Source organism: Spironucleus salmonicida, chromosome 8, assembly GCF_000497125.1.
Source record: "Spironucleus salmonicida strain ATCC 50377 chromosome 8, whole genome shotgun sequence".
Taxonomy (NCBI): domain Eukaryota; phylum Fornicata; order Diplomonadida; family Hexamitidae; genus Spironucleus; species Spironucleus salmonicida.
In genome coordinates this window covers 512,777-525,387 of record NC_090603.1, presented here as the reverse complement: position 1 = coordinate 525,387, position 12,611 = coordinate 512,777, and the positions used below count along the sequence as shown (strand labels likewise).

The following is a 12,611-nucleotide window of genomic DNA, read 5'->3' as shown; positions in this document are numbered from 1 at the left end:
CATTCACACAATTTCTCATTATAGAATACAATAATTTTTAAACAAATCTTTGTTATGTTCTTCAAATAAGTTTTCAAAACTATTTAACACAATTCCCCAAAAAGACTATTATAAGAGGTCATTTGATTGCTTGACTTCATCTTCAACTTTCTCCAAAACTTATTAAATCGTCTTTTTGCCAATAATACTTTCCTATAAAATATTCATCTCTTATTATTCTTGCTATTATTGAGCATTTAATTCACAATCTTCTTATACATTCAAGTTTATCATTTAACTATGTTATCCACTGAAAAATGCATCGCTTAGCACTTCTTGCATTGTAATTCGTAATTCTACAGGTTGAAATATTTTCTTAAGCAATTTTTTAAGTTTATCACTACCAAAATTAATCTCAGGTATTTACTTATTTTGACTAAGGAAGTACATTACTGCAGGAGCACTTTTAAATTAACTAAAAAGTGGCTGACCACAATACATTTCATATATTGTAGCACCAAAACTCCATACATCTGCAGCTTTTGGGTCATAAGAAGAATTTTATAAAATCTCAGGTGCTAGCCAATATGGAGAGCCTCTAATACCTGATATTGGAATTTAACTTTATATTGCACTCCCAAAATCAACCAACTTAAGTTCTTAATTATCATTAAACATTATATTAGCACATTTAATATCACAATGTGACACGTCATTAGAATGCAAATATGAGACAGCTTCTGCTAATTAAAGACCAATTTGCTTGATAAGTGGTTCTGGAAGTCCGTTAAATTTTTTAGTCAATGACTAAATAGATGTTGATAATCGTTCGAGATAAATTTATATAGTTTTATTTGTTTCCTAATAATCGAATATTTTTACTATATATGGATGTCGTAGATTGGCTAAATATGTTATTTCGTTATAAATTTCCTATTTTTATTCTTATTTTATAAACTAAATATTAAGATGTTTTATGGCAAGCAAATTTCCTGTTTCCTAATCAATTCCAGAATATACTTTACCAAAAGCACCAGTTCCTAAAATTTACCCTTCTATGTATTTTATTGGAAATTTACGAGGTTTAGGCAGTTAAAAACTTAATTTTTAAGGCAATGTTTATATTGGAGGTGGTACTGTAATAGAATTATTAGGTGATGACGAAGCTGAATTTCCAGGTTTTTAGTTATAGTCTTCTGATATATAGGAAATCTCTTCGTGGGATAAGTTATTTAAATGTGAGCCTTCTAACGTTGGATATAACTCCATATTGCCACATCCCATTTTAAAGCGGAAGAATAATTATATTTATTATAATACATAATAATTAATTTTTGGCTTAAAACTCACCACTATTTCTAACAAAAAATAATTTATCATATAATTAGAACAAATAAATATAAAAAGTAGACAAATAAGATTAAAACCCTTTATTCACAAATAAATTTTCCCTTTCAATATGCTCTCTAACACTCGTCTATTAGAAATCATTAAAGCTCTCCCAAAACGTATCCCCTAACCAGCAGAACTATAAAAGCTGATAAACACAGCTACTCTGATTTTTTAAGCTGAAACCAACATAGTATATTTGACACAAAAAACAGCAATAATTAGTGATATCCACGGACAGTTTGAAGATCTAGGTTTCTGCTTAAAGCACTCTATTATTTGCCCAAATATTATCCAGATGGGCGACTTTGTGGACCGAGGTAGCAATTCTCTCGAGTGTCTTATTATGCTTTTCGCACTAAAAATTCTATATCCACTGAATTTTTTTGTACTACGTGGGAATCATGAAAGTGACTAAATCTGTCGTGTATATGGATTTTTTGATGAAATTTAGCGAAAAACCAGTACCAGGGTCTACAGCTCCTGCCTGAGGGCTTTTGAAGCACTTCCTATTGCGGCTGTAGTTAAAATAGGTAGTTAGAAACCGAAAATTGATGATAATAAATTTTCTGATTTAATCTCGATTTTTCATTCGACAAGTAAATTAATTGAACCAGTCCAAAAACTGAATTAGGGCTACAAAATTGGTTTTTCAGCTAAGTCAATTTTCTGTGTTCATGGTGGAATAGCACCAGAATTTGAGACTTTAAAGCAAATTAATTAGACATCACGGTTTAGCGATAGCTTTGATCTGATGTTATGGCCAGATCCTGATCCAGAGTTCGAACTTTTTGGGCCTTCAAAACGTGGAAAATATTAAAATTTTGGTAAAAAAGCAGTAGAAATTTTTTTGAAAACTAATGAATTGGAATATATCGTAAGAGGACACTAGTTTTAGGAAGGGGGATTTTCTACACTTTTTAATTCCGTTTGTACAATTTGGTCTGCTGCGAATTATTGTGGTCGTTGCGGTAATTTGGGAGCTTTTGGTGTATTTGACGGCGAATTTATGAAAATAATGGAATTTCCAAGCTAAAAAGGCAAGGGCTAAGACGAAATAGGACTAGGAATTGGTAAACATGATTACGATGGTGGAATAGATTATTTTTTGTGAGTTATATGATATAATTAATGATATAGTTTACATAAGTCTTTATTTTTGTTAGATTATTATCATATTAAGAATAAAACATTGAGATAGCTAAAAAATAATTTATTTAATCAAGTTGTAGAAATTAAACTTTATGTTTGCTAATGATCATTCTAACTGATTAAATAAGCATGTATGACAAATAAGTATTAACACAACAAAATTTCTACTACAAGATTTAGTACTGATTGATATTAATTAGATAAGAATATATCGAAAATCACTAAAATGTGATCCAACTCCAATGAGTTTGAACTTAACTCTAGATTATACTTATTATAGATTATGCAAAAGAACTTGTAAGGAAAAGTAAGAAAAATATTCAGAACAGCTTTCCTCTTAGACCGGATTCTTTTACCTATTTAAGAATATTTTTAGTAGCCTTAAGTCTTTTCTTATCATCAATAACTTCTAATTACTCTTTGATAAGTTTAGCACCTAAATTTTTAACTTCTTTCGAACCATAATCCTCCATATACTCTTATAACGTAATAAGAGAGTTAGGCAGACAATAATTTTATATATCACCGGTTTTAGCCCAACTCATGAATGTTTCTCCAGTACGTCCAAGCCCATAGCAAGACGTACATTGCGAAGGTAGGAATCCATCTTCAATAAGAGATTAAACAACATCTTAAAGAGGGCGCTCATCCTCAAGAGAAAATTATGCAGTTGATTTCTTGTTTCCTTTTCTAGCAGCATAACCACCAGGATCTGTAGCAGAACCCGCTGAAAGTTAAGAGATACCTAAATTTAGTAAATCTTTTCTCATTTATTAGTTTTCTCTAGTAGAAAGAATCATACCAGTATAAGGAACTGATAATCTCAGTATAGCAACTAAGTCTTTAAACTAGTCATCATTTACAGGATAAGGAACATTTTCGCTAACAGGAGCATTATTAGCAGGTCTAATTCTAGGAACAGAAATTGTATGAGGTCCTACGCCCATGGTATCATTAAGATGGTTAGCATGAGCTATCATAGCTAATGTGTCGAACTTATAATCATATAGTCCATATAGTACACCTAGTCCTATATCATCCAATCCGCCCAACAAACTTCGATGAAATACAGATATTCTATTTTAGTAATCAGCTTTAGGTCCACTTTCGTGAAATTTTTCGTAGCTAGGTTTGTGATATGTTTCTTAAAAATTCAAAAATGTACCAACTTTGTTACCCTCGTTTTTAAGTCTTTTAAAATCATGTAAACTAAGAGGAGGAATTTCAACATTAATTCTTCTTAAATCGCTACCTTTCGAATCTCTAACATCTCCTGCTACATTGACTTATCTTAAGAAATCATCAAATTTATACCTAGGATGCTCGCCACAAAGCATTACAGCTCGTTTGTGGCCTTCTTCCAATAGAGCCTCAACATCTAAGCTAAGCTCTTTATCACTAACTGCCACTCTTTCTAATTCAGCATTAGCTCCTCTAAAACCACAGTACAAACATGAATTAGAACAAAAATTAGCAGTATAAATAGGAGCAAATAGTACAACTCTATCTCCATAAATACGTCTTTTGACATCTAAAGCAGCAGCATACAACTTCTCTCTAAGCTCGGGGTGCTTCTTATAATCACAGTTTAATAAAGCTGAAGCTTCTTCTAATTTCAAACCTTGCACAAACTCATCTTTAAGTTCACATGCAGCCTTAGATTTTAGAGAAGCACGGTCAAGAGCCGCGTCGATGACATTTGCAATATAGGCGGCGTCATCAGATTTTTTCTTTCCCTGCTCTAAAACCTTAAATATTTCACCTTAATTTACAATGGTATTAGCAGTAGGTAAGTATAATGCTTCTTTTTCAGGAGACCACCAGGATCCAGTAAACTTGTAAGTCTCAGCATATTTCGGCATATTGTACTGATGCATTTATATAGAAAGAATTAAATTCGATAATATCATTATTATACATGTAATATTCATAATACTAATATACAAAAATATACAAAATTTATATTATTATATATTTATACAAATTCGTAATGATAAAAATGTATATTTTGTTTCGCATTCAAAGTGATTAGCATTAGTATTCGTCCCCCAAAAATTGAAAATCTTCACCATCACTCGCACACCATCAAACCATCCCCCTTCTCTCAAAAATACTGTCGCCAAACTCGTCCCATTCGCCTCTGCTGACCCACAAATACCCAAAAATACTCAAACTGCCTAAAATACTGCCCCCGAGCCAGCTAGCGCAATCCTTCCTCGTTATTCCGTTGTTCAGCTAATTTATGCGAACTTTGCCTGCCAAACCGCAAACTTGCTCAACCTCGGTTCGTATTCTGCTGTTGATATTCTGAATATTCGAGAGTCCGCCGGTCGGAATTATGTTCATGAGGAGCTCCTTTTGGCTGAAATCTGGCAGCGCCTAGAGGACGCTGAAGACGTTAAATTGGAGCGAATTGTTGCCCAGGGTCAACTTTTACGTAGAAGGAGAGAAAAAGCCTTCCAGTTCGCTCAAAATTCCAGTTTGGATGATCGTGCCATCAGGGAGTGGAAATTCGTTTTGAATTTGACATTGACCGGCTTCTTCTCCGATTCGGGCGACAACCGCGAGAATATCCGTTTTTATTTACATAGATTGAATCAAATTCAATTTTTCGCTTTTTAAATCCAAATTATTCATAATTAATTCACCGTTCAAGTTCATTAAAATACTCGAATTATGGAGCGTTTTGCCGTCCAGAATACAGGAAATTGATGATTTTCCATATCCCAAATCGATATTTATGGCGTTTGTAAGTCCTCCTGCGGCGGCAGAAGCAGCCTCAGAATCATAAAAATAGAGAGCGCGTGAATCAAATTTCTCGAAAAATAGCTAGGCCTGTGCGAATTTTTATTGTTTTGGCGTGAAAAATGGAGTTGTTATTAGAGTTGGTTATTGAAAATTTTGCTGCTTTTAGTACTATGTTAAGAATACCTCTAATAAGTCAGAGTCTGTTAGTTCTCCATTTTTCATAAAATACTGAATTTCTGGAGCAGTGTTGCGCGTTAACGCATCGCCTATTAAGCCAGTAGTTGTAACGGCTGATGGAAAAATATTTAGGGGTTCAGGAGAATCTGAATCACCTATTTTAGTTGTATACGAACCAAAATCAAATACTAAGGAATTTTAAAGCGTTTGAGTGATTAGTTAAGGATACTCCATTAGGTGTGAAAAGGAAAATAATACATACTATACTATATAATATTGGTATTTGTATAAATTTCAATGAAAGGAAATAAGGATGAGGATGCTGTAAATCAAATAGCTTAGTTTATAAGACAACAATTCTGATAATATAAATTATAGTTATTATTTTGTTTATCACTTAGATTTAAGATTTATGATACAAGAAATTATTTTCAAGGAAATACTAATAGTTTGATTAGGTAGTTTTATTTAGACTAAGGTCTAGCGGCAGATTAATATTACAAATTTGCATATATACAGTCTAAATCCTTATTTTTATTAAGTCGTGCAACTATTAAAAATTTAGAATCAAGTAATAATGGTAATTGGTGAATAATAAATGTAATAAGATTCATGTTGTCTATTATTAATAAAAATAAATATATTGCATAAACTAATATAAATGTTAGTAATATAGTATAAAATTAATTATATTTAAAGAAACCTGAATTGGCATATATTAATATGAAATGTACTTAAAGATTATTAATTTAATCGTATATCTAAAAAGATATGTTTACTATTAACTAATATTATCTACAATTATCATAAAGAATTCCGTTTTCCTGTGAAAATTGGTTTAACATAAAAATGTATTAAAGTTAAGAATGAATTTATTTATAATATTTGTCTAACTTTTTAAAATCCAAATTTATTTATTTTTCATAAATAGGAGTATAATAAATATTTATACATATAAACATATTTTAATTCTATGATTAATATAAATAGTAAATAAATACGTTATTTTGTTTTTAAATAAATTTCACAATTTAATAAGTACATATTATTACAATTAATATAATACTTATCAATCCACCCTAAATTAAAAATGAGCTGCCCATTAAATTAAACTTTAATCGACGGAAACTGTATAGCCAACGAATGCGTGACAGCTAGTTTGACAATATGCAGCAATAACGGAAAGTGTGGCGGAATAAGTCTCAACAGATGTGTCTGCAACACTGGGTACTCAGGACATTACTGTTAATGCTAGCCTGGATTTATTTAGATAAGATAAGATGGGCTTGAATGTGCGTAGAATTTTTGTAAGTCTCCAAGAGGACAATGTTTTGGAAGATCTACGTGTATACTGAAAATCAGCTTATCCAAGAAGGAGTTTGTATGCGATGGCTGTGGATCATTCACCAGCAATGACCCCCGGTAAGGGTGTGCTGGTTGTCTAGATGGAGCCAGTATATTTGGCCCGGTTTCTAGCCGGGTATGTGTTAATGATTCCTGCATTACAGGAGATACCGTGTGCAACGGCAAAGGTAAATGTTCCAGATTCGGCTTCTGCGTGTGTGAAGGGAACTTCTCTTCTGCTTTGTCTTGCAAAGGTTGTAAGACCGGATTCTAGCTGCACAATGGATAGTGCATTGCTGATATTTGCAAGACCGGATAGTCTGAGTGCAACAATCACGGTAAGTGTGATATGGAGACACTAGAGTGCAGATGTGAACTAAGCTATTCCGGAAAGACCTGTGAACTTTGCTCAGATGGAATGATCTAGGTTAACGGTAAGAGGGATTGTGCAAACCCTTCATGTGTGATCAATGACACTATATGTAGTGGGAACGGTAAGTGTGGTGGAATAAGTTTGAACAAATGCGTTTGTGCTAACAAGACAAATGGTCATTATTGTTAATGTCTAGAGGGCCAATCATAGCTTTATCAGGACGAGCTCATCTGCGGCGCAAACCTCTGTAAATCACCACGTGGCTCATGCTATAATCGTGGAGAGTGTAAGATAGTTGGTCAAGAGTTAGTATGTCTCAGCTGTGGCTAATACGTATATAATGACCCTCGTAAGGGATGTTATTCCTGCCTAGAAGGGAGTGTATACTTCGGAACCCTCTCCAACCGCGACTGTCGCCCTAAGAAATGCATAACCGGAGATACTCTATGTAATAACCAGGGGATATGTTAGGCCTCGGGTATCTGCGCCTGCACTGATTCAAATGCAGATAGTACTAGCGGCTGTGTGGAATGCATAAGTGGACACCATATGATTAATGGTAAATGCCTTCCTTCTAGCTGTGTATACAACGATAAAGAGTGTGATGGCCGAGGAACATGCTAGGGTTCAGTATGTGTATGCGTGACCTATCTACTGAACGAAAAGCTTTAATGCAGCGTCTGTAACTCAGTTAATGCACTGGAAAATGAATTCTGTACTGTGTGCAGGGCTGGGTACGAGATAGTGCATGGGGAGTGTGTGAACACTGCGTGCCCCGAGGGGCAGACATTCAACCCCGCGATCCTCGGCTGCGACGAGACCCAAGAGTTCAACCAGAGCGTGTCCTCGGGGCTGATCGCCGGAATAGTGATCATGGCCCTGATAGTGGTAGCGCTGGTGGGGCTGGGCGTGTATTTCTTTATGAAGAAGCGTAACGACATTCCTAGGAGAAACTCCATTGTCATGCCCCTCCGGGACGCCCCTATACACCGCATGAACTCTAACAACTCAACCGCCCTGGTAACTGAAAATCCGGAGTATGCAAAGTGATATTAATATTTTAGTTAAGTTATATTTAACATTTCTTTATATATTTTACAGGTGATATTGGATGATTGTATCACAAAATTAATTAAGAAATAATATTTATTTATGTTAACTTTTTCACTAACTAACTCTTTTCAGCCGATTATTGTTATTATTGAATAACAATAATACTAACACTATATAAATAACTAAATTAGTAATAAGGAATCTATAATTTGACTAAATAAATTATTACTAAGCTAGATTTATAAATATTTTAATGCATTTAATAGACAAGTAACAGAAAAAAAATAGATTAAAATACAATACTAAATAGCCCTCTAGAAAGCATACATTATATGTAATATACATTTAAGCGATTAATTATATAATTTATATTGGAGCTGCGTTGACTGAAAACAGCAATAATATGTATTAAAAGCATTTTTCCACACTAATTATTTGCATATAATATAATATTATAACATACTACCATATAAAAATGAATGCTTCTGCGACATCGCAGGCCAATTAAGTGCTCGACGACATGTTCTCCACAGCTTAAATTAATTTTGGAACGACTATTCCTTAGCTTCAAGACCAGCTAGGCTAATTAGATGCTGCGTATTAGACAAATAACCAGAACATTTTCGATAACAAACAGTTCATCATCTAGTAGCAACAGTCACCAGATATCTACTCCATAGAACATATTCAACCCCTTACCGAGCAACTGAACCTACTGATTTCAAAGACGATTTAAATAAACTCGTCATTGGAGAACCTGCAGAAGAGCCGCTTTCTCCTGCAAATTTTTTTAGACTTCGTTGCCGCACAGCACTTCTTAATCTCGCTAAAATCAGATTTTTTGGCGCCCAAATACTGTATCCCACCAAATTTCCGATATCAGATGCGCAACCCTTTCCGCCGGGCGCAGTCCATTTTCATTCTGAAGCAGCTCCTAATCTTTAAAACAATCAAATATACGAATAATAACGACTAGGCTGAGCTGGTATGCTCTAATTCCCTGTATTCCAACACAAATTTACGGCTCAAGAGCGAGTAGTTCAACGCCCGCTGGAATGGGGCCTGCACGACCGTGAAATCGCTGATTTAGGAGTTCCAAAAGGTATAAATAGACGAGAAATACGATATTTTTGATGAGTGTCGCGTGGTGCTGAGCCAGGTGCAGCGCGGGTAGGTCCCTGCGGTATTCACACCAGAAGCGGTCACTCACACATATTCTAGTGAGTTCTATAAGCTAATCAGCTTCTTATAAACGCCGCAACCCAACTTCCCAACTGCGCACTAAATTTTCACCACGCTGAGGGCTCTGGAAGGCGACTGCTGGCGTTACAAAATCCTCGTTTTCGAGGCGATTTTTATGATGCAAGTTGTGGGTATTGATACAGAATTCGACTTGCCGCTAATGCGTGACATCAAGGAGGAGGACAGCTTTAATTTCAGCCAGAGGATGATTGACTCGAAACTCCTGGGTGCGAAATAGTTTTTTGACCGGATCCAAAATATCCTTATTAGTATTCTGCGGCTAGCTGGTGCACTGTGCGGTGACTAGGAACTCTTCCAGCAGATCACACGGTTCAGTGTAGAATATCTACTTAAGGTTTTCAGTGCAAGGCTGATCCGGAAGGAACATGCGACTGTTGTATGCTATGTTGCAAGCTTGTTCAAGCGCTTTGCAGGCGGAATGAAAGCGATCTAAATCGCGCGGGTCAAGCTGGACTTCGCAAACAGCAGGTTCGGTTACCCATCCAATGTAAACAAGAGCAGCTAATGTAAGGTACAGACTTTTTTGGACCATTTCCGGTCACGGATTGTGATACCGTAGACTCAGAATTATTTCATTCAGAAAATCGGTGATCAGATGAAGAATAAAGAAATCGACTTCACAGAGTATGTTGATTTGAATATGGACTTGAATGCATAAATTGGGTTCTTTAAAGAGTTTCTTACGTATGAGGATTTTGGGTTGGTTTACCAGGAATTTGATTTTATTGATTATCTCAGATAAAGAATCTTATCGGATGAAAGCTTGGAATATGACAAATAAAGGGTGATACAAATCAAGTCTAGGATTCAAATTGCGCAGTTGTCACTTTAAACCATTTAGGAAGCGATTATGAATAGATAATAGTTAGATTCTAAACTAGCATCAGATCTCCAACATTTTAGAGACCCTAATATTAAGCACAAAAAAGATGTTACTGAAGCTGATATAATAGAAAAATACAAATCTTTAGATACGGTAATAGTGACTAAAATTTAGCAATGCTTGATTCAGTATGTCAATTATGATAAATAGTATAATGCAACAGATGTAAAATAAGAAGAATTAGAGTTAAAATAGGAGCTCATATTACCTAATAGTTTAGTGCACAAATTGGTTCCGAAGCTACCAATATCGCTAATTTTAATTTCAGAGTATAATAATTTTTCAAAAGATTCAATAGATTTTGATTAGGAAACGATGTCATAATATTTTTAAGAATTAAGAGAAAATAATGTAAATTATAGCAAGTATTTAAACTTACTAACTCCAGGGTAATTGGATCATATTTCTCAACCTTGGCCAGATATAATATTTGATTCAATTCAATCGGATATGAATTTTCAATAGCTTAAAAATGAGCAGTTACTGAAAAAATAATAGTTAAATATACAATTTAATCGTAATTTTTTGGATCCCCTGTTAAATTAGATATTTGAAAAACTATTTTAGCAATAGATTGTTTTAGAAGAAATTGTTTTCTAAATGGACCCATTGCTCACTATGTAGTTATAATTGAATTTATAAACTGATAGTTTCAAGTATTTGTTAAAAAATCACGAATAATCACCAGTATTGGTATTAGATCATTTATAAATAGTACAGCTTCAACAAGATAAGCTGAACAGGTTATTTATTTTATCGTCTTAGAAGTTTTCAACCAAAATTTCAGACTCTTACGAATACCCAATATAGATTTAGCTCTAATTTTTGAAAATAATTAAAATTTTCAATGACCAGATAGCTTAACGAATTCAGCTATCCAATACATTCATTATTCAAGTATTAGACCAAAATCTGTAGCAATTTAAATCAAATATGTTTCACTAAATAAAAACTATGATATTTCCCAATACACCAATCGGTCAGGAGCTTCCGCTAATAGCTCCTTTTGCAACGCCCCAGGACTTCAACTTAAAATCGTTCAAAATATTGGAGACGGTTTTGCAGGAAGAACTCAACTTGAAACTCTCCAAAAAGTCGCTCAGCGAAACGCTTCAGCATCTGAATCTCCAGTCGAACGGCCTTCCAATAGGGTTTTCTACAAACGTCGCTAACACGAGCATCTACAACAACAGCTACGAAATCTATGCAATACCTCTCTGCAAGTAGGCGTTCCAGGCTATCAACAACATCTTCGTGGGTGTTTTCCTCGCCTGCGCGAAGTTTTCGAAGGAGCTGTAACCGAAAATCGCGTATTCGACGCAGATTTCGTTCAAAAACCTCGAAATTCAAGCGTAGCAGCTCCTGCTGCTCCAGATAGAGGCGCTCGCAGCGGCGTGTAGGCATATTTGGTCACACTGCCGGGTTTTTGACTTCCATAATCAAAAAGTTGGTATTTTCAACTTACATGAATGCGCAGTCGCGCAGGTCACACTGTTGGATGCTCATTCGACCCCGAGTCACGCGGAATTCGTGGGAGAAATTCTCGAGAAAAATCTGCAATTTTTCTCATCCGCAAAGTAGCGCGAGCTGTTAGTCGCGGAGTTCCTTGCCACCTTCATCGCGCATATTGCGCGCTTCCCGTTACGTGACTTTGAGACGTCGATTCTGGCCAAAACGGAGCTATTTGTGTACGAAAAACACTTCGAAAAGGCAGGCTTCGAAGTGACACAGTTCCGCCTTTTGCGGGCGGTACTGAGCGTTTAAAACCAGGAGTCTGAGGGTGATATGCGGTGGCAGTAGGGGCTAAAGCTGCTTAACCGGCGGGTCTGGGGCGAGTGAAGAGCGAGTCGTAATTCATAAAACGAAATATGAGTATTATGTTATAATAATAGAAGTACGTTCAAATTTTTTGGGGAAGAGTAAAAATAATGTTACAATATGTAAAATAATAAAAATATAGAGTTTTAAAAAATGTTTTGGGTAATATCATTATAGATGCTATTATTATAACATAAGTTAACGTAAATTATCGTTTTTTCTTAGCGGGTTTAGTTCTGGAAGCATAGCTTAGACATCTCAAAATGGTAGCTTAATTCAGGTGTTTTATTTCTAGTATAATAAGGTTTTATTTATTCTATGGATAATTCGTTTTTTCACGGGGAATCTTTTAGTTCAGAACAATTATTAAAATTTTCCGAATTATTTACTTATTTTTAGACATCTTGTAAGAAAACTTTAAATTAGATTAAT

At 34.8% G+C, this 12,611-nt stretch overlaps 6 protein-coding genes across 6 annotated transcripts; 3 read left to right on the top strand and 3 right to left on the bottom strand. All coding sequences in view use genetic code 6, as the record gives it.

Annotated features, from left to right (window-relative positions):
* Positions 1–15: 15 nt before the first annotated feature.
* Positions 16–1,263, bottom strand: SS50377_28005 (Kinase, STE STE11; the record flags this gene model as incomplete). Its single annotated transcript, XM_067911782.1, has 1 exon — positions 16–1,263. One exon carries the CDS (start codon positions 1,261–1,263, stop codon positions 16–18), a length of 1,248 nt encoding a protein of 415 aa, XP_067760804.1.
* A 175-nt stretch (positions 1,264–1,438) lies between these two features.
* SS50377_28004 (Serine/threonine-protein phosphatase) lies at positions 1,439–2,482 on the top strand (the record flags this gene model as incomplete). Its single annotated transcript, XM_067911781.1, has 1 exon — positions 1,439–2,482. The coding sequence occupies one exon, from the start codon at positions 1,439–1,441 to the stop codon at positions 2,480–2,482; it is 1,044 nt and encodes a 347-aa protein (XP_067760803.1).
* A 358-nt stretch (positions 2,483–2,840) lies between these two features.
* Positions 2,841–4,397, bottom strand: SS50377_28003 (FeFe-hydrogenase assembly protein HydG; the record flags this gene model as incomplete). The annotated part of the gene is made up of 1 exon (XM_067911780.1): positions 2,841–4,397. One exon carries the CDS (start codon positions 4,395–4,397, stop codon positions 2,841–2,843), a length of 1,557 nt encoding a protein of 518 aa, XP_067760802.1.
* Positions 4,398–4,605: 208 nt separating this feature from the next.
* SS50377_28002 (actin) lies at positions 4,606–5,679 on the bottom strand (the record flags this gene model as incomplete). The annotated part of the gene is made up of 1 exon (XM_067911779.1): positions 4,606–5,679. The coding sequence occupies one exon, from the start codon at positions 5,677–5,679 to the stop codon at positions 4,606–4,608; it is 1,074 nt and encodes a 357-aa protein (XP_067760801.1).
* An 856-nt stretch (positions 5,680–6,535) lies between these two features.
* Positions 6,536–8,212, top strand: SS50377_28001 (Cysteine-rich membrane protein 2; the record flags this gene model as incomplete). The annotated part of the gene is made up of 1 exon (XM_067911778.1): positions 6,536–8,212. One exon carries the CDS (start codon positions 6,536–6,538, stop codon positions 8,210–8,212), a length of 1,677 nt encoding a protein of 558 aa, XP_067760800.1.
* Positions 8,213–8,690: 478 nt separating this feature from the next.
* On the top strand, positions 8,691–12,200 carry SS50377_28000 (uncharacterized protein; the record flags this gene model as incomplete). Its single annotated transcript, XM_067911777.1, has 1 exon — positions 8,691–12,200. The coding sequence occupies one exon, from the start codon at positions 8,691–8,693 to the stop codon at positions 12,198–12,200; it is 3,510 nt and encodes a 1,169-aa protein (XP_067760799.1).
* Between the last annotated feature and the right edge of the window lie 411 nt (positions 12,201–12,611).